The sequence below is a fragment of the Anguilla rostrata genome, chromosome 1 (genome assembly GCF_018555375.3).
Source record: "Anguilla rostrata isolate EN2019 chromosome 1, ASM1855537v3, whole genome shotgun sequence".
In the NCBI taxonomy this organism is placed as follows: domain Eukaryota; kingdom Metazoa; phylum Chordata; class Actinopteri; order Anguilliformes; family Anguillidae; genus Anguilla; species Anguilla rostrata.
The window spans coordinates 8,923,288-8,948,683 of record NC_057933.1 but is presented as its reverse complement, the minus strand read 5'-3'; the positions used below and the strand labels follow the sequence as shown (position 1 = coordinate 8,948,683).

Here is a 25,396-nt window from a genome sequence, read left to right as displayed (position 1 = left end):
TGGACGTCAGTGTTCTAGAACTCCATTACTTTCAGTAACCGCTAGTGATTGTTACATCAGCATTAGAATGTTCGGTTTAGAACACTCTAATCACATGTTTGTGATCTTGCGCCTTAAATGGTTAATGCAGCCAACTACCCAGGTCTGCTAATGTGAGTTTCGGGTCCAGCCATTCTTCCCCTGGTTTCACTTCCTTGTTCTTGCTCAGACTCGGAGCGAGTTGTAGGCCACGCGGTGTGAGTCAGCTTGAGCGTCGCTGAAGTGCCGGTGAAGTTCCGTTCGCTTGCCAGATCTGGGAATTGCCGGCCGTGGCACCACTGCTGGCATAGCCTGATCGGCGCTAGATGAATCAAACCGCGGTTGGCGATGATGTCACTCGCCCACTGCTGTCATGGTGACTGGATTAAGACTGGAGCGGTACTGTGCACACGGGGGTCAAAAGTTAAGGTCCCGGGTGGGAGTCCAGTGGGAAAAAAATCCATTTAAACCTCTATGTGGTGTCAGGAAGTACATACCCTGTATAGGAGTGTCTGTGAAGGCCGTGCGTAATCCAGTATAACAGCCTGTGTGTCTGAGGGCCAAGGAAGCAGCCAGCCCCTGTCTGGCTGTGGTGTCCCACCCTGTTGCTTTCAGAGAGGGTGGTGGGGGGGGGGCCCTTTACATTTTTTTTTGCTCTTTGAACTCTGGCGTTACTGAGGCAGACCTGAAAAAATGACTCATTCTCACATTCCTTAGAGAATGTGGACCTTTGAGAAGGGTCGAGACTGTGGAGTCGTAACCACAGGAGCAGTGTCGGTCCGTGGCCCACACATCTGGGATCACATTCCTCTCCGTCTGGGTATTTATTGGGCTAGACTGTTCCAATTAGGACCCCCCCCCCCCGTCCCTGTTATGAGCATGAATCCCGAGGACCATTGTTTGCTGGGTTGCTGTTGCAAGCTTCACCCTCTGATGGAGTTTTTTTTTTTTTAATAGTGGCCTCGTCTGTTGGAACACTGTGTCCCGCACAAAGCACATTGTGAGTTATTAAATTCGGAAGATTAAAAATCGGACAAATAGAATCGCATGGTATTTCCAGGTTCTTCGTTAACCGCAATAAAGCCTGGCAGCTCGATGGCAGTGGCGAAGTGGTTTTTGTTATCGTGAGAGAAAATGACTGGTGTAAAAGGCTTTGTAAATACTTGGTGGAATGAACGTCGGTGCGTCCTGAAACGCTGACGCGCTGGTGTTTTATGTCCGCGCCCGGCTGGTAACGACTCCGCCGTGGCCGGCTTGTGCTGCGCGATGGCGGCTCGCTCCCTTCTCTGCGCTCAAAACCCACGCCGTCTTTAAGAGGCGAAGAAAGGGTTGAGCTTTTTTTCCTTTTTTTAACGATGCGTTATCTGCTATAACGGTGCCGGAGTACCCTCCTGATACCCATGTACTGGAGTTGGAATTGTGAGATGGTGTTGCCAGGTAACCGAGCAGCCTGCCTCCGTGTGCTGTGGTGCGTGTGTAGAGATCCTGGAGGGGGCATCGAGATGGCGGACTTCATTCGCGATGAGACTCCGCCGGTGGACTGCAGCTCCCGGAACTCCTACACCGCCATGGATTCCAGCCACCAGGTGGGTTTTTTTTTTTTTCCCGCACAGAAGGGAGGGTGAGGGTCTCGGGGGCACGCCTGTGTTCCCCTCCTCTCCCCTCCTCCGTTTCGGCCGTCGCCAAGGAAACCAATCCGAGGGGTGCTTCTTGAGGGTAGCAGGTGTTGCGGGTTTCCAGTCTTAATTACCTGCCTGCCGCTTCCTGTGCCTATAGGACAGGTGATATTATACCCCAGGTGTACGGCGGTGTAACCTGACACAAGCCCTTCAGCGCAGGAGCTTTATACACCACAGGTGTTGAGAGTACAGTCCAGTGGCTGGGTGCACCAGCTGTGCATAAGTCCTAGTTGAAATGTTAATTTCTACTAAGCTACAACTTGCGCCCTACTAAAATAAAACTGATTGTACAACACAACGTTGTTGTAATGTAGCCCTATGTATAAACTAAATATTTACACAAGCCATTGACTAGGAATAATTATACGGCACAATTATAACATTTCGATTGCAAACCCATTTGAATATATTGAAGAATTACAAGAAGACTATGAACATCATCCTCACCAACATTCAGCTGGGTTGAAAATAAGTTTCTCCATTACAGCCTATGGGGAAATTGAGAGGTTCAGTGGACTGGGCGTCATATTGGCTTCTGCAGCTTCAGCAGTATAAGCAAACGGTTACAGCTGTTTCTTATCATAGGAGAGGATAGGATCACAGTGAGTTAAGGACGCATGGTGCGACCAAATTTAGTAGCTGCCTAGTTGTAAATTTACTAGTAGCTACAAAGCCTGCGGTGTGAATTTCAGGGAGAACTTTCAAAAATCTGGTGCAACCCTCATCCTGGATCAGAGCACCTCTCGCATTAATACAGCTAACAAATCACTGTCCTGATTTTAACCACTTTAATTGTATCTTGTTAAAATCTGGATCCCTTTTAACACCAAGGTACCATTCCTAACACATCCAACATTTTTTTTTCTGTTTGTTTGTTTGTTTGCCTTTGGTTACCTCTCATTTCTCCTGGCTGATGCCTGCTGTCTGGGTTCCTGTGCACCTCTGTCCCTGCCGGGCGGTGTTCAGTCCCCATTAACGGCGTGGCGTTGAGCTGCGTTTGTGGGGGGGGAGAAGGGGGGAGTGGGATGCGAGGGGCAGGGAAGAGCGAGCGGCGGCAGCCGAAATGAACGTGTGTAATAACTGAATGAGCAGCGGGGTCCTGCCGAGGCTCCCTGATGTGGTTATATAAAGCTCATCCTCTCTGCCGCACCCCCCCCCCCACTCCCCCCACCCCAGCCACACAACCATGAAATATTCAGGCCCTCTGTCTGTGGCCGTCCCGGCATGAGGGCCTGCACCCCCAGGCCCCCGAAACACGAGCCGTTCTGGCCCGGAAGACCAAAGCCGTCCGGCCAATTCCCGTTTAATTTCGGCCAATTCGGCAAATTGATTGAAATCGAGTTAACAAATTGAAAGTATCTGCGTGGGACATTATGGGCCGTTCTTCAGGCTGATGAATTGAATTTCTGTTTGTTTCATGGATCGTCTTGATTGGAATGAAATTGACCCCGGCCCTGACCTTTTGGTCTGCGAGTGTGAAGCTGTACTGGAACAGTCCTGGGCTGAAGACCTGAAGCAGTGCTGCTAAGAGGACTAACAGTACCTGACAGCCCCATTAAGGGAATTGGCAGAGGGACGGCATTACTCTCGATTTGTTTATGTGGATTTAACGTCCTGCTCTTTTCTCTCTTTTGTTCCTGCCAATCAGATTGCATCCACGCATGGAGGCACAAGCTCAGCCAAAGGTAAGGCTCCATCCTGTACAGGTGAAGCACACCTGAGCCGGTGCACCTACGCTTTCCGCACTGTGCACCCTCCCCCACACTCGGCACACGTCTGGCTCTCCCTCCACGTCCTTCTCTCAGAACACTGCCCCCGGTGGTCGGTACGGTCACGACGGCGCTATCTCAGCTTCCACATCATCCACAGCCTGACTTTTTTAGTACAACAGTAGTGATGTGGGTTTGTTCAATCGGACAAATCGGTATTAAAATGTTTGTTACCAAGCCACCCACCTGGAGCCAGTTATGGTTGGGGAAACTGTGGCACACCCAGGCATTTTGCGATTCGTAATCCTAATGACTGGTTGTGTTACTCAGTCCGCTATTGCAGAAATGACGAGTTAACAATGCACTGCAGAGCATCACTGTCACATTCATTCAGAAAAAAAAACAAAACGATGTGCCCTTTTCATCGCATTGTGACATCACTGTAGAATGCCAGGCGTGCTGTGATCAGTTGAAATCCGATTAACGCTTCACTGGCCCTTGGGCCAATGACTGTGTTGCCCCTGCTGAGATTTGAACTCTCAGTTATCTTTAGTGAATTTGAATGAAAAAAAAACAACATGGATAGTCTCCTGGGCCAGCAGGAAGTGGGGGAGATGGACTTTCCTCCGCTTGTGCCGCCAGTTTGTTACATTGCGTGTCGGGGTGAGGCTGGACCCATCAATTATTCAAGGTCACCGCGGGCCAATTAGCTCACTGGCTGTACATCCGGGAGGGACGGATCCTCTGTCTTTTCTGATCTCAGACCGGGGGGGGGGGTGGCTGCAAGGGGGGGTCGTAGTTGTTGGACAAGTGTTTTTCTTGTACTGCCTTAGTTGAGGGAGTTGATAGTGCTTCATTGACCCCCCCCCATTGGAAAAACGGGTTGGTTCTGTGTCGAAGAGAACAGTTTCACAAACATTTAGCTCGAATGTTACAAATTATTGGCAGAGGACAAAGGTAGAGGGATTATGTTTTCAGCTGAAAGTTGGCATATTCAACTACCCCTGCAAATATTACATTACATAACATTACAGTTGACTTGTAGATAACTTCACTGTTAGTCATATCATAAGAAACCGAAGAGTAATAACACCTTCTTAGGATCTTATTTATATATATATATATATATATATATATATGTCATTATATATTTAACAGTCTTCAGTGGTTTGAGCCCAAGTGTATGTACTGGCGATGTCAATCTTGTGTGGAGCAAGGGTAGGCAGATTGCCATCCTGTTACGTACAGCCAGCCCTCCTCTGCCAAGCTATATGCAGTTGGGTTCCTTCCAAGGGTATGAATTGGGTTTGTGGCGGTGGTTGGGAAAGCCTCCATCGCTGGTCTGTGAATAAAGCTTTCCCTGAGCGGGTCGACCGTGTGGAACACTGTCAAGCTTATTCACCACGTCAGCCCAGTCCTCCCTGCAGTCAGAGCACTGCTTAGAGATGAGCCTGACAGAGATGAGCCGGCTGTTCGCTTACTCTCTGACAGCTGCCATCCTGGGTGGCTTATGAGGAGAGAGGAAGAGAGAGAGTGTGTGTGTGTGTGCCTGTGTGTGAGAGTGTGTGCGTGCATGGATGTGTGTGTGTCTTTGTGCGTGCGTGCGTGCGTGCGTGGATGTGTGTATGTGTGTATGTGTGTGGGTGCGTGTGTGTGTGTGTGTGTGAAGTTATGAAATCTGGACTCATTTCCCCTGTTTTCTCTGTCCCTGTGTGCAGGAGGAGACGTAGGGAAGACCTCAGATGACATCAGCTTGAGTCTTGCTCAGAGCTGCAGCCTGTGTAAAGACGGCAGTCAGGACCAAGGTGAGGCCACGCCCACAGGTGCCTCGGGACAGGTGTAGCCGTACAGGTTCATGGTAGGGATTCATAGGGTGGGTGCAGCAGTAATAGCGTTCTCTGCAGGTAAGGTGAGCACTTCCTGGTTTAGATGAAGCACGTGTCTATCCTGTATCTTTAGTAGTGTACAGACTCTTACTTGCTAGGAATCAGGGCCATTAATAATAACTGCATTAAAAGTCAAGTTGCATCTTTAAAGGAGGAGGCAGGTTTTGTTTCTGTTCCGTATTTTCAGTTAGATAGTTTTTTAATTCCTTCTCTGTTCCCTTCGCCTCCCCCCGCAGACCTGATGTCTGACCCAAAGATGTACTGCCTCGTCTCCAACGACTCCTTCGCCTCCATGCAGCCTTCCACCTCCCTGGGCCCCTCGGAGCTGGCCCGGGACCCCGGGGACCCCTGCGGCTCCGCCTCTCTGCAGCTCAACCAATCGCTGTCCTCCGCCGGCGACGGCGAGTCCGGCTCGCTCGTCCCGCTGCACTCGCACTCCCAGTCCTTCCGGAAGGACCCGCGGCCCCGCGGCCTCCCGCGCACCTCCAGCTCCGCGGGCTCCGCCTTCCCTGACCCCTCCCTGCCGGACTTCAGCCTGTACCCCCCTCCCCGGAGAGGCGGGCTGGACCCCGTCTGCGAGCTGGAGGCCCCCAGGCCGGCACGGGCCGGGGCGGGGGCGGGGGCGGGGGAGGGGGAGGCGGAGCCCGGGCGGGACCAGGCGGTGGCCTCCACCTCGGGGGCGGAGTGCTGCCGGCACCACGACCCGCTCCGCCCGGCGAGCTCGGCCTCGCGGGACGCCGGGGAGGGCGGGTCCGGGCTGTACCAGGCGGAGCAGGGGGCGGGGCGGGGCGCGGGGGGGGGGAGGCCGCTGAGGGGGGAGCGCAGCGCGGACAGCCTGCGCAGCCTCAGCACCCGCAGCAGCGGCTCCACGGAGAGCTACTGCAGCGGCACCGACCGCGACACCAACAGCACCGTCAGCAGCTTCCACAGCGAGCAGACCAGCTCCACCCACGTGGAGAGCCTCCTCTCGCTCTCGGGGGACGAGCGGGGGGGCCGGGAGAGGGGGGACGCCGGCGGCGCCTCCTCCTCGGCCCCCGCCGACAGCAGCCCCAGCGTGGCCTCCGCCCACCGCGGCCCCAACGGCCTGCCGTCCGGCGAGGCCAACAAGAACCCCCACGCCAACGAACTGACGGCCAAACCTCTGCCCGCCCCCCCCGCGCCCACGCCCGCGCCCCCGGACCCCGCCGAGCCCTGCAGCTGCGCGGACGAGCCGGGGGCGCGGCCCGGCGCCGAGGGCTCGTCCCGGGACCCGGAGCGGGACGGGGAGGACGTGCGGCCCAAGGCGGCCCACCCGGTCCAGCGGACGTCCTCGTCCTCGGCGGGGCGCAGCGGGCGGCGGCGGACGGGGAAGAAGCGCGCCAGCAGCTTCGACGCCAGCCGCCACCGCGACTACATGTCGCTGCGGGGCATGGCCAAGCCGCGCAGCGCCGTCTTCGCCGGCGAGGAGGACTCCAGCGACCAGAGCGAGCTCAGCTGCGCCTCCAGCCTGCAGTCCGCCCACCACCTGAGCACCGACAGCTCCTCCAGCACCACCTCGCACTCCTGCCGCTCGCCCGAGGGCCGCTACCGCGCGCTCAAGGCCAAGCACGCCGCCGCCGCCGCGGGCAAGGGCGGGGCCGAGGGCGGAGGGGGCGGGGGCAAACGGCGCTCCTCCCGCCGCACCCCCAGCACGGGCAGCGCTAAGACTCACGCGCGGGTCCTGAGCCTGGACAGCGGCACCGCCGCCTGCCTTAACGACCCCAACCGCCTTGGCGCCCCCGCCGGGCCCCGCCCCCTCACCACCTCCAAGTCGGACCTGGAGGCCAAAGAGGGCGAGGTCCTGGACGCCGCCTCCCTCCTGGGCCGGGCCTCGCAGCTGGAGTCCGTCACGCGCTCCCGAAACAGCCTCCCCAGCCAGGCCGCCTTCTCCGAGTCCCAGGACACTGCCAGCACCTCCCGGGGTGAGTTACTGAACCCCCCCAATCCAGTACACTGATACAGAGCGCTGCCTGTTGGGTTACTAACCCCCCCAATCCAGTACACTGATACAGAGCGCTGCCTGTTGGGTTACTAACCCCCCCAATCCAGTACACTGATACAGAGCGCTGCCTGTTGGGTTACTAACCCCCCCAATCCAGTACACTGATACAGAGCGCTGCCTGTTGGGTTACTAACCCCCCCAATCCAGTACACTGATAGAGAGCGCTGCCTGTTGGGTTATTAACCCCCCCAACCCAGTACACTGTTACAGAGCACTGCCTGTTGGGTTACTAAACCCACCTCTTCGTGCCCCATTCGCTGTTACAGAGCGCTGCCTGTTGGGTGTGTGGTAAATGTCCCTCTGCTCACATTTTCCCACAGGCGTGCGGTAAGCTGTGCTGGCGGTACAGAACGTGCAGTTCCTGCGCGGTGTTAGCGCCGTTAGCAGCGTTAGTGACATCACTGCGCGTAAATCACCTGAGAATAAGTTTCCTGGGAAAGGAGGGGAAACGGCGAAGCAGTGCGCGTTCCTGGCCCCCCCCCACTCCCTTATTTATGTCGTCTCCGCGCCCGAGGCCACGCTCTGCTTTGAAGCTTAGAGCCCTCTGCCCGGCTCTGATGCCAAAGACCCACAATGCATCACCTAAAGGAAACGCGGCAGCTCTCCTTAACTGCTTTATAACCTGCCACAGCTGCTTGACAGACCACATATCTGCGCGTGGAGGTGGGGGGGGGGATGTTTTCGTCGGCACGGTAACCGCGAGTCGTGCCGTTGCCCCGGTGTCTCAGGAGCGCGTGAGCCGATAGGTTACTGCTCACGTGCCGGGGCTGCTGGGTAACTGGAAGCTGATAGGTGGGTGTTGGGTTACTGTTGTGTGGACCGGGGCGGAAGCCCCCTGTGCAGTGTCGTGTGTAACGGTTGGCCAGAGCTGAGAGTGTAGCAAATAATCGGAGGCCTGCAAAATCGATTTAGGCCGATGCAAGCTGCTTCGTTGAACAGAAATAAAGTAGGGGGGGCGACCATATAACCCCCCCCCCCTTCCCATGCCCCTTAGGACTTATTAGGCAATTTCCTGAGTCAATTTTCTCAGCAGATAAAATTGACTGCCGGACATAAAAATAGACTGTTTCTGCGCTCCTCTGCAACAGACGTGCCCAACCTGAACGCAGTCCGCACTGCACCGCCACAGTCCCCAGCGCCTGAACGCAGTCCGCACTGCGCCGCCACAGTCCCCAGCGCCTGAGCGCAGTCTACACTGCGCCGCCACAGTCCCCAGCGCCTGAACGCAGTCCACACTGCGCCGCCACAGTCCCCAGCGCCTGAACGCAGTCCACACTGCGCTGCCACAGTCCTCAGCGCCTGAACGCAGTCCACACTGCGCTGCCACAGTCCACACTGCGCCGCCACAGTCCCCAGCGCCTGGGCGGAGTCGCAGTCCGCTTAACGCAGTAAAACCGAGCTCGTCTGGCTGACTGGCAGCGTTCAGGGTCCGCTGGTTACCGTCAGGGTCCGGGGGGGGGGGGGGGGGGGTTACTGTAAAACAAGCTCGTTTGGCAGACAGCAGCGTTTGGGCTCCGCTGGTTACCGTCAGGACCCTGGGGGGGTGGGTTGGAGGGGGTGGGTCTGTAAATCTGTGCTCTGGTGCTTCTCTGCTCCCCCTCTCTCTCCTGGCTGGCTCTCAGACAGCCGGCTGCCTGGCCCTGGTGGGGGGGGTTGGGGGGGGAAGGTCTGTAAATCTGTGCTCTGGTGCTTCTCTGCTCCCCCCTCTCTCTCCTGGCTGGTTCTCAGACAGCCGGCTGCCGGGCCCTGGCGGTGCTTCTTGGCTCTGTGTGGGAGTTTTACATTGGGGTTACGGAGCAGACCCACGCAGGGGGGCCTGCGCTGCCTGGATTCCTGAAAGGCGCACCGTGCTGTAGCAGCGCCCGCAGCTCGTGGGGTTTATTTATTTATTTGTCTTGGGTGGCTTTTGATCGGTAAATATAGAGTAGGCCTAAAATTTAGCCTTTTGCACTTTTGTGTTTGTTTTCTTGTCTTGAGAGTATGTGGGTATGTGCGGCGACGGGCGTCTGAAGTGCGGTTACTCTGCGTGGTTCATTGTGCCTTTCCCGGCCCACGCCGGTCCTCGGCTGTAAATTGGGTGGCGGGCCTCGTTGGCACGGCCACCCGTTGGCCCTGATGAGGTGGCGAGGGGGGTCGTCCTCGGCCCCTCTGCGTGGAATTGAAAGGAGATTTCGGGGTTTGCTTAGAGCCTTTCATGCCATGCTGTTCTGAACGGTTTCAGCTGAATAGCACCGGCTCTGGAAGTTAACTTTGTTTATAAAAAAATATAAAAAAGATTTTTAAAAAATAAAAAAAAGCAAGAAACGTTCTGTGCGGGCGATTCGGTGTGCGAGTGAGTCTGATGACAGGGTTTCGCTGACAGGCTTAGTCACTCTGCTTCTCTGCGAGATCCTCCCGTCTCTCGGTGGGTTTATCGATCAGACGGGCTCCACGAGGCCCTGTCAGCGACTCCGGGACAGATCGGTGCCCAGATTAAGGCCAGGAGAAGCTCTATTGCATTGTCTTCCTCAACCAACCCTTAATAAACTCTGTATAATTTAATACTGCTAGTGGATGCAAAATTGCATTCATACGTCTTAATGGTCATTTGGCATTGGATGACCTTTCACTGTTCGGTTTCTGTACTGCACTGTTTCTCGTTGCTCGTTTGTGTGGAAATGGAGGGTTTCTGACTCGCTGTTCTGACAGTGGGGGAAAGGGCGCAGCCGCAGGACTTTGCTCTCGTCCTCTGACAGAAGAGCTAGCGCCCTCGCCCCCTGTCGGGCTGATGGCAGCGATGCTGGTCGTGTGTGGCTGTGCAGTGGGGCCGTTTAGAGACGGCCCCCCAGCCCTGCCGAAGCCCCGCCCCTGACCCCCCCCCCCTCCCCCCTCTCTCTGTTGCCATGGCAGCCCCCGGCGCCGAGGAGACGGTGACGTTCCGCCGCGAGCGCAGCACGTTCCGCCGGCAGGCGGTGCGGCGGCGGCACAACGCCGGGAGCAACCCCACGCCCCCCGCCTCCCTCATCGGATCGCCTCTCAGGTACGGGGACCCGCCCGGGACCCGCCCTCCGGCCTCGGGGGCTGGGTTCAGCGTCACGCGCGCGCATGCAGCCGTACCCTCCCCCTTCCCCTTCTGTTAACTCCACCCTCCCCTTCTCAATCGCTCCGCCCTCCCCCTTCTGCTTTCTCCGCCCTCCCCTTTTCGTTTGCTCTGCCCTCCCCCTATGTTTCTCTGCCCTCCCCTTTCGTTTGCTCCGCCCCCCCTTTTTGTTTGCTCGCCCTCCCCCTTCTGTTTTCTCTGCCCTCCTCCTTCTGTTTGCGCCGCCCACCCTTTTCGTTTGCTCCGCCCTCCCCCCTTTTCGTTTGCTCTGCCCCTCTCGCCGCTGACACCAGGGGTGCTCGCTACCGCCTCCTGGTGAGAATGCGGTCAAACTGCATGGTCTCTGGATGCGGGGGTTGCCATGTCCTGTCTGAAGTGTTCTGCATGGCCAGTCATTCTGAAAACTGTCTATATTTGCCACTGACTTGGGGAGTTTGGGGGCTGATTTTTTTCTCTCCCAGATGATATTGTCTTTGTGTGAAGTATTGTCTTCAGGTTTAATTGCTTCAGGTTTAATCTCAGCCAAATCCCATGTTTGCATCACTTCCTGAACAGACGAGGCACTTGCCCTCACTGTCTGAGCTGTCCCCACTTCATCTGCACGCACCCCCCCCCCCGTTCAGCTCAACACTGTAAAATAAATGGCTTTAATAACATCAGCCTCAGAATGCACATTAAACAGAAGCGCTCCCTGTAAAGATCCTCCCTGTCTCTCTCAGGAACAATTAGCTGAATTAACACCACCAAGCTAAACTGTGGTTTTTTTATTATTTTTTTTTTTAAGTGACTTATTTGGCAGTCTTTCTCCAGACTGCCGTTACGTTTATAGCCTGAACAGAACGAGCTGTGTTGCATGTCGAGGTGATGGGCTCCCGTTAGGAGTGATGGGGGGGGGAGCCGGCCTGCAGTTCACGTGCCCTAATTTACAGCGCCACCTCGCTGGACTATTGATCTTCCGATGAGTTGTTCCTGAAAGCGAGCAAATCGAAGCGCCTTTCCGCCCCTGTGCCCCGCCGTCGTTTGCTCCCCCGGGTCTCACGAAATTGGGAACAAATTTCCTCTTCGAAGACAGAAACGCGTTTCTCGCTCAGGATCTGAGGAAAGGCCAAACGGGTTGCCATGGTGCAGGGGCCTTTTTCTCTTTTTAACCCTTAATAGCGTTCTGATTGGTCGGTTATTACCGGCATTATCACTGGTTATCACTGGTTATTGCCAGCATTGGCGCCGTTGATGCTGGTTTTGCACCTGTGGTCTCCCTGACCTGGACAGCCTGTTGCTGATGAACGGAGGGCAGCCAGCATGACTATGATAGGTGCTACTGGTATGAAATGTGTCAGAATCAACTACACTCTCAGGAATAAAGAGTTCTTTGGCTTGTCTCCATAGGGGGGAACCCTCTTCATGGAACCCTCTATGGTAGTTGTGAAAAATGTCCAAGCTCCCAGATTTAACTCTTTTTCCTGACAAAGGACCCTTGCACTAGACAGGGTTCCTCCATGGAGACACAGAGGAGCTTTTTGGAACCCTTTCTTCTGAGAGTGTAGTACACTTCTGTATGAGTGTGTTTAAAAGGCAGCACATTAGTACACGGTGTATTTCCCTCTGCGTGTCACTGATCCCCACTCATCCCTCACTCCTGCTTTCCTCTGACTTTGCTCATCTGCCTTTCCTCCCCTTTGGGGTTGCTGAAGGTCTTTTGTTCAGTGCAGACCTAATTCGGTCTAATTGTGGAGTTCCCTGTGTAGGAGGGTGGGATTTTTCTTTTAACAGAAAAGGCTGGAGTACCTGTCTGCGCCACTGTTGAAGAGGGATTTGGTGTGTGCTGTGACTCACACACAGAACCCTGGCGTGTGTCTGTGAGCCCTGGCGTGTGTCTGTGACTCACACACACAACCCTGGCGTGTGTCTGTGACTCACACACAGAACCCTGGCGTGTGTCTGTGACTCACACACAGAACCCTGGCGTGTGTCTGTGACTCACACACAGAACCCTGGTGTGTGTCTGTGACTCACACACAGAACCCTGGCGTGTGTCTGTGACTCACACACAGAACCCTGGCATGTGTCTGTGACTCGCACACAGAACCCTGGCGTGTGTCTGTGACTCACACACAGAACCCTGGCGTGTGTCTGTGACTCACACACAGAACCCTGGCGTGTGCTGTGACTCCCACACAGAACCCTGGCGTGTATCTGTGACTCACACACAGAACCCTGGCGTGTGTCTGTGACTCGCACACAGAACCCTGGCGTGTGTCTGTGACTCGCACACAGAACCCTGGCGTGTGTCTGTGACTCACATGCAGAACCCTGGCGTGTACCTGTGACTCACACGCAGAACCCTGGCGTGTGTCTGTGGCTCACACACAGAGCCCTGGCATGTGTCTGTGAGCCCTGGCGTGTGTCTGTGACTCACACGCAGAACCCTGGCGTGTGTCTGTGACTCACACACAGAACCCTGGCGTGTGCTGTGACTCCCACACAGAGCCCTGGCGTGTATCTGTGACTCACACACAGAACCCTGGCGTGTGTCTGTGACTCGCACACAGAACCCTGGCGTGTGTCTGTGACTCGCACACAGAGCCCTGGCGTGTCTGTCTGTGACTCACACGCAGAACCCTGGCGTGTGTCTGTGACTCACATGCAGAACCCTGGCGTGTGTCTGTGACTCACACACAGAACCCTGGCGTGTCTGTGACTCACACACAGAGCCCTGGCGTGTCTGTCTGTGACTCACACGCAGAACCCTGGCGTGTGTCTGTGACTCACACACAGAACCCTGGCGTGTGTCTGTGACTCGCACACAGAACCCTGGCGTGTGTCTGTGAGCCCTGGCGTGTATCTGTGACTCACACGCAGAACCCTGGTGTGTGTCTGTGACTCACACACAGAGCCCTGGCGTGTGTCTGTGACTCGTGCGCTGAACGTGTCCCGGCTTTGAGTCCCCAGGACTCGCTGTGCCCAGCGTGTCCCGAGTGATGGATGGCGGAGTCAGCGGCTGCAGGGACAGTGCCTAATCACCAACCCGCCCTGCCCACGCTCCTCCTTCCTGCTCCTCTCTCCCTCGCTCTTCCTCTCTCTCTCCCTCGCTGTTCCTCACCTGCTGTCTCTCCCCCTCCCTCTTTCTCTTCGTCGTCCTCCTTCGCTCTTCCACTCTCTCCTTTGGTCTTCCTCTCTCTCCCTCCCTCTTTTTCCCCCTTTTTCCTTCTCCCTCTCTCTCCCTCACTCTCCCTCTGTCTCTCTCCCTCCCTCTCTTTCCCCTCTTTCCCTCTCCCTCCCTCTCTTTCCCCTCTTTCCCTCTCCCTCCATCCCTCTCCCCCTCTTTCCCCCTCTCTTCCTCCCTCTCTCTCTCTCTCTCTCTCTCTCTCTCTCACTTTCCCTCTCTCCCTGACTCCCTCTCATCTTCGCTCTCCCTTACTGTCCTTTGCTCAACTCTCCCTCTCTTTCCTTCTTTCTCTCTCCCTCCCTCCCTCTCTCCCCGTGGGCTCGTCCATCACACTCGGGCTGCTGCAGGCCCTGGAGCCGCCCCGACCTTCAGCGACCTCCGTCTCCCGGGAGACGGGCCTGACGCGCTGTGCTGAGGGCGGTGCTGCTTGGCGTGCGCTGGTGGAGATGGCGGTGGCGGCAGTAGCCTCTGAGCCCCGGCAGTGCGGTGCGTCTCAGTGCCGTATTTCTGCTGCCGCACCGCCCCGTTTGGGCTTTAAGGCTCTATCCCACCTCCTTTCCAGCCGAAAATGCTGCAGCGTTATTTCTATTGTTTCGTTTTTGCCAAACATGTACATTTGGCTGGAAAAAAAGAGCTCTCCCACACCATCATTATGCCTGTTTTAATTACGTTTCTGAAGCCCCATAATTCCCTTTGATTTCGGGCCTGTGGATTTCCAAGCAGAAGTACATAGATGAGTGGCATGGACCAGGGTGCTCCTAAAATGGAGTCTCTCCCTGTTAGGCCTTCAGCAACCTCCCACCCAACCCTTCCCCTCCTCCTCCTCCTCTTCCTCCTGACATCACTCCTCCTCCGCTGTCACACACACACACACACACACACACACCTCTCACCGCATCATTCCTATCCGAAACTGTGTTTGCTCCCAGATAAATCAACACTTGCTTGGCTCGTTTCCACAGGCAGAACGTACATATACAGACAGCTCTGCTCTCTCTTTAGGCAAGCACACTCCCACAACCCTCTTCTTCTCCTCCCCTTCTTTCTGACAAACACTCTCTCCTCTGTCACACAACAACGACGCACACACACCATTACCTGGCGTCTTCCTATTCCAGAGAACTGTGGTATTGCTCCTCGAAGGATGAAATGAAAGGCTTTGCCTTTGGCTGTTTTCCCACAGTAGCAGAACGTACAGTATCACAGACAGCAGATCTGGCTCTGTTTTTTAGGGAAAGACACTCCCACTGATGACCCTCTGTGCTTGCATTGTCCTGTCCCCTGTCTTGGGTTCTGTCAAACACTCTGTCGTCCTTGTGTAGAAAATAAGATCTGCAGACATGTCAGGCTCCCTGTTGTTCTCTTCCCCTTTCCCATGGTGTTAACTGTGTTTTTTTTTAGAATGTACATTCTGTGAGTTTTTTATCTTTATGTCTCAGTAGGTTGTGCTTGTGTCAGAATCGTCTAATTGCTCGTGTTCTCTCCGTGTCATTTCCCCTAGCTGACCCCTTTTTGTCACGTCTGCCGCTGCCCTTTATTGAACACACACGACTCATCATCACGCCTCACCCCCCTCACCCACACCCACACACCCGCTGCTGTTCTCTCTTGCTGTCCCCTCCGCTTTTTGCATCCCCCTCTCAGTTTCCTAAGACTCTCTCATGCCTCCCTGCCTCCCCCCCAATCCTCTCCGACAGTCTTCAGGAAGCTCTGAGCCAGGCCTCCCAGCCTTCTGCTTCCCAGGTCAAAGGGCAGCCGTCTCGAACCCCGTCCCAGGTGACCGTGCTGAGCGCGAGCGCCTCCCTGCTGGCCAGGAATGGAAGTGTGCACCTGGAGGCGTCTCAGGACAAAGCCTCCACTGTGGGTGCCACCAGCCTGCAGGACGACTTTGGTACGGCACTGCCGGGGGGGGGGGTCGGGGTATGGAGGGATATGGAGCGGGGAGAGAGCCAGGAACGGAGAGATTAGGAGAAGGAGGGAGGGGGGGAGACTGGATGGAGGGGGATACAGAAGAAGAGGGGGGAGAGAGCTGGGATGGAGGGATTGGGAGAAGGAGGGAAGGAGAGATGGGTTGGAGGGATACGGAGGAGGAAGTGGGAGAGACCTGGGATGGAGGGATACAGAGGAGGGGGGAGAACGCTAGGATGGAGGGATCAGGAGAAGGAGGGAGGGGGGAGACTGGATGGAGGGGATACAGAAGAGGAGGGGGGAGAGAGCTGGGATGGAGGGATAGAGAGGAGGGGGGAGAGCGCGAGGATGGAGGGATCAGGAGAAGGAGGGAGGGAAGCTGAGTGGCGGTAAAGCAGCGATCAGCGAGAGAGCCGGTGTGAGCGCTGCTGCTGAGAGAGGAAGTGGGGGGGGAGGAGGGGGGGGCAGAGAGTGGGAGGAGCCAGACCGCAGAGGTGGAGAGGGGAAGTACGTGGGATAATGGAACGGTCACGGTTTCCCCACGCGTTAATAATGCGGTTCGGTGTCGGGTCAGCGTCTGCGGCGGCGTGTTTAAAAACGGTCGCGGAGCGGGGATGCAGAAGCTCGGCTCGCACGGTTCCTCTGAGCCTCGTGCTCAGAGAAATGCAAACCTGAGCCTCGCGTTAAGGCCTCTCTGTGTGTGCCGTTCTGTCTCACTCCTGCGTGCGGGATTGCTTTTCGTCCAGACGCAGTGTCGCTTATGCTGGTGAACATTGCTTTTATTTTTGAACTTGTGAAGTGCTTACTCTGTCTAATGATGTTTTTTTCGATGTATGTTATATATATTTGTTTTGTTTTTTTTGTAACACGAGTGTACTCTGTCTGTTGTTGACGTATGATGTTCTGCCCACTGCACCTGGATCGTGATTCAGTTTTCACGTTTAAAAGTTGGGTTAGCACTAGGGATGTCCAATAATATTTGGGTTGTATCAGGATCAACTGATAATAGTGTAAAATGAACATATCTTCTTTGCCACAATATTTTTCTGCATGCATCAGATAAGCACTGTTTTTCATATGCCACTAATGCTGCAAATTAAGTGAAAATGTCCTGCTCAAACGTGGCCTTATCATAATCATCTGATCCTCTTATTTATTTTTAATTTATAATTTACGCCGGGAAAACTCACAAGCAGTGCTATACAAAGGCTCGGTAGCTCTCTAGAGTCTTGTGCTCTGCGTAATAAGATAAGCAAATATTGAAATATTGTGTCAAATAAAAAAAGTGTTTTTGCAGGAATGTTCTGGAATCGATGCAGTTTGGATTCCTGTTATACTGTAAAATGGCGGCATTGGCTTCAGCCAGTCTGGCCAGACAAACACAGGTTATTGATCTGGGCCTCAGAATTCCCAGATTGTGTGTCCCCTGTTAGAAATACAGGTGAATGAGAGGCTCTTGGTTCTGTTGTTGAGGGAAGGAGGTAGTAACTGGAACAGTGAAGTGCATGTCCCTGCTTCCCCCTGCTGGCTGTTTCGTGGTATGACATAATGCCTGTTTCCCATCGCGTTCTTCAGAAGTGGATTTTGGTAGACCAGGGGTCGTTGGAGACTCTGCGAGAGCAAAGAACTGGGTGAGATCGCCCCTGTGCCCATCCAGATCAGCAGTGCTGCTCTGTACTGCGCTCGCTGCACCACATGCTGTTTTGTACCTGCAAGAATAAGGCGTGAGGTTGTCAGACTTCACGCCATTATGTGAGCCTGTTTGTGAAAAACCTGGAGACATAAGGGGACGTTCACTTTTGTCAGGGTAGGCTTTTGTTCCAGACGAACTCTCGGTGTCACGGTCCTGTTGAAAAACGCCGGCTCTGGGCTGCCAGCCTGGAACACGATTGGAAACCAGTTTCATCCAGTCACAGTTCCTGCCTGGTCTGTGCCATTTTCCCTGTGCCGTCTCCCCTGTGCCAGTTCCTCTGTTGGTCCCTGTGCCGTCTCCCCTGTGCCAGTTCCTCTGTTGGTCCCTGTGCTGTTCCCTGTGCTGTGCTCCGCACCGTTTCCCGGTGTTGCCTGTATCGCCCGTACTGATGGAGGTTTGTTTCACTCTGGTCTGCACTGAGGTACACAGGCATAAAAATTTGCATCATCCCACTGCCATCGCTGTGGTTGAAGAACCAGGTTCTGTAGGACTGGTGGGCAGTGCACACGTAATGCTGGGCCCCCAATGTAGGTTGTTGTTTAAAAAAAAATACTATGAAAGTTAATTGTAAAGATGTGGAATTGCAGGTGGGAGATTGAATGTCTCAGAGTAACCTTTGTTGTGTTGCTCAGTGTCTGAGCGATGCAAGGCTACTGGAGAGCACGCGGTCGACGGCCTGGCTGTTGTAAATGTCACGAGTGACACTGACGCTCTGCCTTTCCTGTACAGGTGCAAAGCTTAATCTAGGTCTCCTGGCTGCCGCTTCTTTGTGTTGTGTTTACCTCCAACCAAGGCGGTTATGTAACTGCGTACGATTCGTCCGTTCGCCTGTCCGCCTGTGGCAGATGTGTGCAGGGTCAGCTGCTTTGGCGCATGGAGATCTGCAGCTGAAGCATGCGCGCGCATTTCCTGCGCCCCTGCGTCGCAACCGCGCCTGCACTCCAGCTCTTATTGATGCGGCACGCTTTTCAGACATTTTCTCGTTATTCGCGTGAAACCTCCTTTTGTAAGATGGCTGCTCGAGCGTGACTGAAATTCCCCTGCCATGGCACCTTCTGAGCTGTGGTCCTCTTCTCCATCCGCTGCCCTCTCTGCTCTCTACCTGTCTGAATAGAGGAAAAAACAAATCCTTTTGACTGGTTTTGCCGTTATTGATTCTGTACTGTAGCTGTACTCTCGCTGATTCCTATGACATGTTTGCCTGTCAGGTTGGCAGAAATCCCACTCATGTGATTGCATTTGAATGGTGATGTGAAATCTGGAGCCATTGGAAAAGCCACACATCTCTGTTTGCGGAGAACTGGAAGTTGTGTCTGTTCCGTTAATGCAAAAGTGCAGTTTTTTTTCGTAGCCACTGTACAGTGCTATACGGAGCCTTGGGTTTCTATGACTACCTTTCGCTCCGTACGAGTGCAGCCCTGTCATGCCATCACCCCGCTTGGTTTAATTAGCCCCGTGTCACTTGACTCCGAAACGAGCCGGTGCGGCTTTCTCACCCCGGCAGCGGACCGCGCCTGATTGGCCCTGTCAGGCGATCTCTGGCTGAGTAGGGAGGCCGGCCCGTTGCACGCGGCGTTCCCTGCCAGGAGGGGAGCGCGTGACATCTGATCCACAGCCCTTTCTCTCAGGGTGTTGTTTTGCTCAGGTGGGTGTGGATAGTGTGGACATTGGTCCTGCCTTATGCAGTGGAAGAGCAGTAAACACACCCTGGGCCTTTTGTTAGGGCTCTGTATTGTAGCCCATGCAGTCTCCGGACCGGTGCACTTCCCTTTTTTTTTGTTGTTTGGTTTCAGAGCCTGTGATTCTTTGCGGTTGTTCATTCAACGTAGATCAGAGCTCATTTGTGCAGCTTGGCTCTTGTTTATGTAAGTGAGTTTAGCATGTGATAGGGTGGTTGACAAGTCGTCACTGCAGTGTACAGCTCTTGAGCTTGCTGTCTCTTGGCGCTAGACTTTCCCCCTCTGGGGAGTTACCACGCTACAGCCCCAAACGTTTGTTTGCACTTGTGTTTGCATTACGGGTTGCCCTGGGGGGGGGGGGGTGATTCAAGGGTCCCTGACTGACGGGCCCTCATAAAAAAAGCAAACTTTGGATTTTTTGGGGTGGTGGGACCCAGTGTGAGATCTTTCCACAGGGCCTAGAATCCCTGGACTCGCTCCTGCTTGCTGTACATTATTGAACCTGTTGCCCTGTCTTCCTGTTTTTCTTCTTCGTGGCACAGGGGAGCTGGGCTGTGCCAGATATTTCGGCACCGCCCTCGTCTGCGTCTGTCAGACCCTGACGCCTGTGTGAGAGCTCAGCTGGGCTCAGTAAAGCCCTGCTGGCCTTACGATGAAGGAAGCTGTCAATCAGAGAGATGCCTCCAGAGCATATTACTGATAGGGCACAGGACCAGTGGCCAGTGACATCACAGAAATGTGCTCCAGAGCATATTACTGATAGGGCACAGGACCAGTGGTCAGTCACTGCTCAGCCTTTCAGTTTCAGATGAATCTGCCTGCCTCAGACCACGAACTGTGTGATTTTGATTTCATTTTTTTGAAATAGCACAAAAACATGGCAGTTATATTAAAAGGCTATAAAACTCTTGATGGTAAAATATCATATGATGGCTGTGCTCGCTGAAGTGCTCCACTTCAGTTATGATAAAAAATTAACTCCCCTTTTAGACCTGGAAAATGTGTTTCCTAAGGCATTTTACATGTTATTACAAAACTCGTAAAAATGCGTGTCACAGCCGTGTCATGTACATGCACTCAGAGGCACAGTGGTGTGTAATGCCTAGTCCAGTGTGTTAACCTGCTGTGTGTGTTTTTGGATTTCCTAGGGAAGCTCACGCCCTCTCTCTATGAAGCAGGAGGCTGCGACATGTCTCTGGTCAACTTCGAACCCGCCACCAGGCGAGCCTCCAACAACATCTGGTGAGTGGATCGGTTCCTGCGGGTCACAGCTGGCCCAGGTCAAAGGTCGCCGGTGCGGATGGAGGAAACTGATTCTGATCTTTCCCTTCTGTCTTTTACAGGGACACTGACTCCCATCTTTCTAGTTCTACCTCAGTTCGCTTTTATCCTCATGATCTGGTGAGTTCTGTGCGTACGTTTGTGTGTGTGTGTGTGTGTGTGTGGGGGTGCGTGCGTGCAGAGAGAGGGAGTTAATGAGAGTTGGAGGGGGGAGAGGGACAGAGAAGGAAGGGGAGAGAGGGACTGTGAGGAGAAGGAGAGGGGGGTGTAAGGGACAGTGAAAGAGATGGAGAGGGAGAGAGAGGAGAGAGGACAGTGAGAAGAAGGAGAGGGGGGAGAGAACAGTGAGAGTGATTGAGAAGGGGGAGGACAGTGAGAGAGATTGAGAAGGGGGGAGAGGGACAGTGAGAGAGGAGGCGAGGGGGATGTAAGGGACGGTGAGAGGTGGAGAGGGGAGAGAGGACAGTGAGAGAGGTGGAGGGGGGAGAGAGGGACAGTGAGCGAGGAGGCGAGAGGGGTGTAGGGGACGGTGAGAGAGGTGGAGAGAGGGACAGTGAGAGGGGGGGGTGGAGAGAGGGACAGTGAGAGAGGAGGAGGGTGGGGAGAGGAACAGTGAGAGAGGGGGAGAGAGGGACAGTGAGAGAGGGGGAGAGGGACAGTGAGAGAGGAGGCGGGGGGGGGGGGTGTAGGGGACAGTGAGAGAGGTGGAGGACAGCGAGGCCGGGCGGGGTCCTGACCCTGGGGCAGCTCTCCCTTCCTCAGATCCGTCTGAACCGTCTCCTGACGATGGACCCGGAGCTGCTGGAGCAGCAGGACGGGGACCTGAGCCCCGAGCTGCCCGAGGACCCGGCCAGCGCCGCGCACAAGGCCAAGCAGTACTACCGCCTGTGGCTGCTGCCCTACCTGTGGGTGGGGCTGCACTTCGACAGGCTCACCCTGCTGGCTCTGTTCGACAGGTGAGATCTGCCCCCTCCCATCCCCCTCACAGGCATGAGCACACGCACGCCCACACACACACACCACACAAGTACACCATGCACACACACACACCACACACGTACACCACACCACACCACACACGTACACCACACCAGTACATTACAGTACATTACAGGCATTTATCAGACGCCCTTATCCAGAGCGACTTACACAACTTTTACATAGCATTATGTACACACCACACACATACACCAAACCACGCCATACACACACACACAAACACACACACACACACACACATAAACTAATACACCACACCACACATGCACACACACAGAATCTTCCAGAATAGCATGTGAATATGACCTTTAGACCAGCTCACTTCATGCTAAATGTCCACCAGAAAGTCCCTGGTCACACGGTCTGTTCCTGCAGCTGTCAATGAGACTATATTTGTGGCTTATTTTTAAAAGCGGTTTTTTTATCCGGTAACAGAAAGTCTGATTTGGGTGACACATTTTGTGGTTGGGTCAGAGTTTGACGTGGGGACTGTCCCCTGATACCAAAAGCCACGAGCAGGAAACACTCCCATCTGCATCTGCAGAGCCTCGGTACTGCGGAACAATATGAGAGACTGCGGAGTGCATGAGCAGCATCACCATAGCAACGTATATGTCCTCCTGCCTTATTTTATTTTATTTTTTACCGTCCAAAAACGACTGTTCTGCCGTCTACCGTGATCCATGTGAACTCAGCATTACTGAGTGTTCTTTTTTTTGTGGTGGGCACTGTGATGTTCTGCAGAACGTGCTCAATGTGTGTGTTTTTTTGTGTATTTTTTTTTTTTGTGTGTCAGGAACCGTGATGTGATGGAGAACATGCTGGCGGTGGTGCTGGCCGTCCTGGTTGCCTTCCTGGGCTCGGTGCTGCTGGTCCACGGCTTCTTCACCGACATCTGGGTCTTTCAGTTCTGCCTGGTGATCGCCAGCTGCCAGTACTCGCTGCTGAAGGTCAGTGCGCCCCCCCCCCCCCCAAAACCCCGCCACCCCCCCTCCCTGACAGAGAGCACGAGGCTGAGTCCACCATCTCAGCGGGTTCTGTTTGTGTTTACAGAAAGCGCTGCAGTAACAGACAGGGAGGGGAAAGCCTTTTTGGTTAGAGAAAGAAAAACCCTTGCTGTTTACTGGTATTGAAACTGAAATCAGTCACTGTGGTGAAGATTACGTGTTTTTTAAAAGAAAAGGGAAGTAAGATTTTACACGTGATTGAATGATGAAGACTGTGATAAAGGCCGTGATGAAGATGCCCCTGTGGCCTGTGAGAATCGGGCGGGTCTCTCCTCAGCCGCAGCTGGCCGAGCTAACGGGCTAACGGGCTCGCCTCTGCACAGCGTGTGTTATACAGAACCCGAGCCTAGCGCTGATCCCTCTGCTTCTCTGTGTTTCAGAGCGTTCAGCCGGACTCCTCCTCCCCCAGACACGTACGTATCCGCGGACCCCCTCTCCACAGGGTCTCCCCCCCGGGTCTCCTCCCCCCCGAAGTCTTCTGCTCTTTTACTGTTAACTGGATCAGGCAGCAGAATTTGGGCATTTCAGGAGGCATTTACACTGGTCCCATCCTCTTCCTATTTCCACTGGAAAGGGATGCGCTGGCCTCAAATTGCTGCTGACTTCTCTCACTCCCTTCGTTCAGTCTTTTTTCTGGATTTATTTCAAACACAATTTTAGTGCAACTGTCAGCTCTCTCTGTAAAACCGGTCCACGTGTCTGCTATGGACAGTCACAGGACACAGTGGATTCAGACATCTATATACCTGTACACATTCACTCATATATACAGTGTATACGCTCATATATGAGTTATTGCACTCATTCACATAGTAAGCAGGAGACACGGTGTCACATGATCCATCATTGCAGGCGTTGTCAGCAGAAGCACCTGCTTATCAGCTCAGTCGCTCCGCTGCTTTGTGTTTACAGACCCTTTCGGTGTGACTGATTTACCAGCGTGTCTAACCTTGCTCTCCCCCCCCCCCCACAGGGCCATAACCGGATCATCGCGTACAGCCGGCCCGTGTACTTCTGCCTGTGCTGCGGCCTGATCTGGGTGCTGCACTACGGGAGCGTGAGGACCGCCCCCGCCCGCGTCACGCTCTACGGCGTGGCGCTCACCAGCTCCCTGCTGCTGGCCTCCGCCCGCGACCTGGTCATAGGTCAGCCGCCGCTCGGAGCCCCGCCCACCTGCCCCGCCCCCCCCCCCAGGGTTTACTGTTATTCCTTTTCTAGAAGCGCTGGCTTTCTGTTCATTTGAGGCTCCCTGGTGCTGGCCTCCGCCCGCGACCTGGTCATAGGTCAGCCGCCGCTCGGAGCCCCGCCCCCTGCCCCGCCCCGCCCCGCCCCCCCCCCCCACGGTTTAGTGTTATTCCTTTCTAGAAGCGCTGGCTTCTGTTCTTTGAGGCTCCCGTGATGGCCTCCGCCCACGACCTGGTCATAGGTCAGCGCCGCTCGGAGTCCCGCCACCTGCCCTCCCCCCCTCCCCCCAAGTTTAGTGTTACTCCTGTGCTGGAAACACTGGGTTACTGTTCCTTTGAGGCTCTCTCAGGTCATAGACAATGGGCCTAGAGGTCTTTCATTCATTACTGGTCTCTCATGCTCTTATGTTTTGTGTGTGTGTGTGTAGGTGTACATGTGCGTGTGCGTGTGTGTGTGTGTATTTGATAGTTATTCAAACACTTATTTGTCATTTGTTTGATTTGGTTGTTTTTGTATGTGGATTTCTGTTTGTATGGATGAAGCATTGCAGCCACAGAACGCATCTCAATACAGAAAATAATAGTATTAGTCTATTTCTGTTTAAACTGACTCATTTGTGTCTGTGTGTTAGCGTGCGTAATTATGTATTGCTGTAATAAGCTCTCCCTCTCCCTCTCCCTCTCACTCCCTCCCCCATCCCACTCTCTCTCTCTGCAGTGTTTACACTGTGTTTCCCCATCATATTCTTCGTCGGCCTGCTGCCGCAGGTGAACACCTTCGTCATGTACCTGTTTGAGCAGGTGGACATCCACGTCTTTGGGGGGAACGGTGAGGAGGACGTCCCGCACCCCTGTCTGTGTGTTCCCCGCCCACCCCTCCGTAGCTTCAGCGTGTGAACGGGACGGCCCGTGTGACCCTTACACACGCAATACAACGAGCAGATTAGACTGCCATTAATAAGCCGCATAGCCACATAAATTGATGTTCATCAAAAAAAACAACCGTGGAGGCGAGCAACTTACTGAAGGCTGTTCCAAATCACAGTTATTGCAACCGTTTATTAATAATTGCAGACATAATATGATTTGTTATGAGCACTCTGTAGGGGTCCTTCTCTGTCGGGAGTTTTAAAAGACGCCTTTTTTCCCTTATGAAATGTGTAGTATTTGTGTGCACAGAAACATGGGTCTCAATCTAAGCTGTGAAACGCTCCTCTGAACCTCAGTGCTGTGGTCAGAGTGAGATTAGCACAGTGAGATTAGCACAGGGCTCCTCTGAACCTCAGTGCTGTGGTCAGAGTGAGATTAGCACAGTGAGATTAGCACAGTACTGCTCTGAACCTCAGTGCTGTGGTCAGAGTGAGATTAGCACAGTGAGATTAACACAGTACTGCTCTGAACCTCAGTGCTGTGGTCAGAGTGAGATTAGCACAGTGAGATTAACACAGGGCTGCTCTGAACCTCAGTGCTGTGGTCAGAGTGAGATTAGCACAGGGCTCCTCTGAACCTCAGTGCTGTGGTCAGAGTGAGATTAGCACAGTGAGATTAGCACAGTACTGCTCTGAACCTCAGTGCTGTGGTCAGAGTGAGATTAGCACAGTGAGATTAGCACAGTGCTGCTCTGAGTCTCAGTGCTGTGGTCAGAGTGAGATTAGCACAGTGCTGCTCTGAACCTCAGTGCTGTGGTCAGAGTGAGATTAGCACAGGGCTCCTCTGAACCTCAGTGCTGTGGTCAGAGTGAGATTAGCACAGTGAGATTAGCACAGTACTGCTCTGAACCTCAGTGCTGTGGTCAGAGTGAGATTAGCACAGTGAGATTAGCACAGTGCTGCTCTGAGTCTCAGTGCTGTGGTCAGAGTGAGATTAGCACAGTGAGATTAACACAGGGCTGCTCTGAGCCTCAGTGATGTGGTCAGAGTGAGATTAGCACAGTGCTGCTCTGAACCTCAGTGCTGTGGTCAGAGTGAGATTAGCACAGTGAGATTAGCACAGGGCTGCTCTGAGCCTCAGTGCTGTGGTCAGAGTGAGATTAGCACAGTGAGATTAACACAGGGCTGCTCTGAACCTCAGTGCTGTGGTCAGAGTGAG

General features: G+C 54.3%; 1 protein-coding gene across 1 annotated transcript in view; it reads left to right on the top strand.

Moving 5' to 3' along the window:
- The window catches only part of pcnx1 (pecanex 1), a 48,564-nt gene that overhangs the window by 9,372 nt on the left and 13,796 nt on the right, over window positions 1-25,396 (top strand). The window contains 13 exon segments of the mRNA XM_064317453.1: window positions 1,499-1,604; window positions 3,346-3,382; window positions 5,125-5,211; window positions 5,529-7,232; window positions 10,202-10,331; window positions 15,255-15,448; window positions 19,986-20,079; window positions 20,181-20,238; window positions 20,881-21,074; window positions 21,914-22,067; window positions 22,505-22,537; window positions 23,098-23,269; window positions 24,027-24,137. Of these exon segments, the coding sequence (XP_064173523.1) occupies window positions 1,499-1,604; window positions 3,346-3,382; window positions 5,125-5,211; window positions 5,529-7,232; window positions 10,202-10,331; window positions 15,255-15,448; window positions 19,986-20,079; window positions 20,181-20,238; window positions 20,881-21,074; window positions 21,914-22,067; window positions 22,505-22,537; window positions 23,098-23,269; window positions 24,027-24,137 (3,074 nt within the window).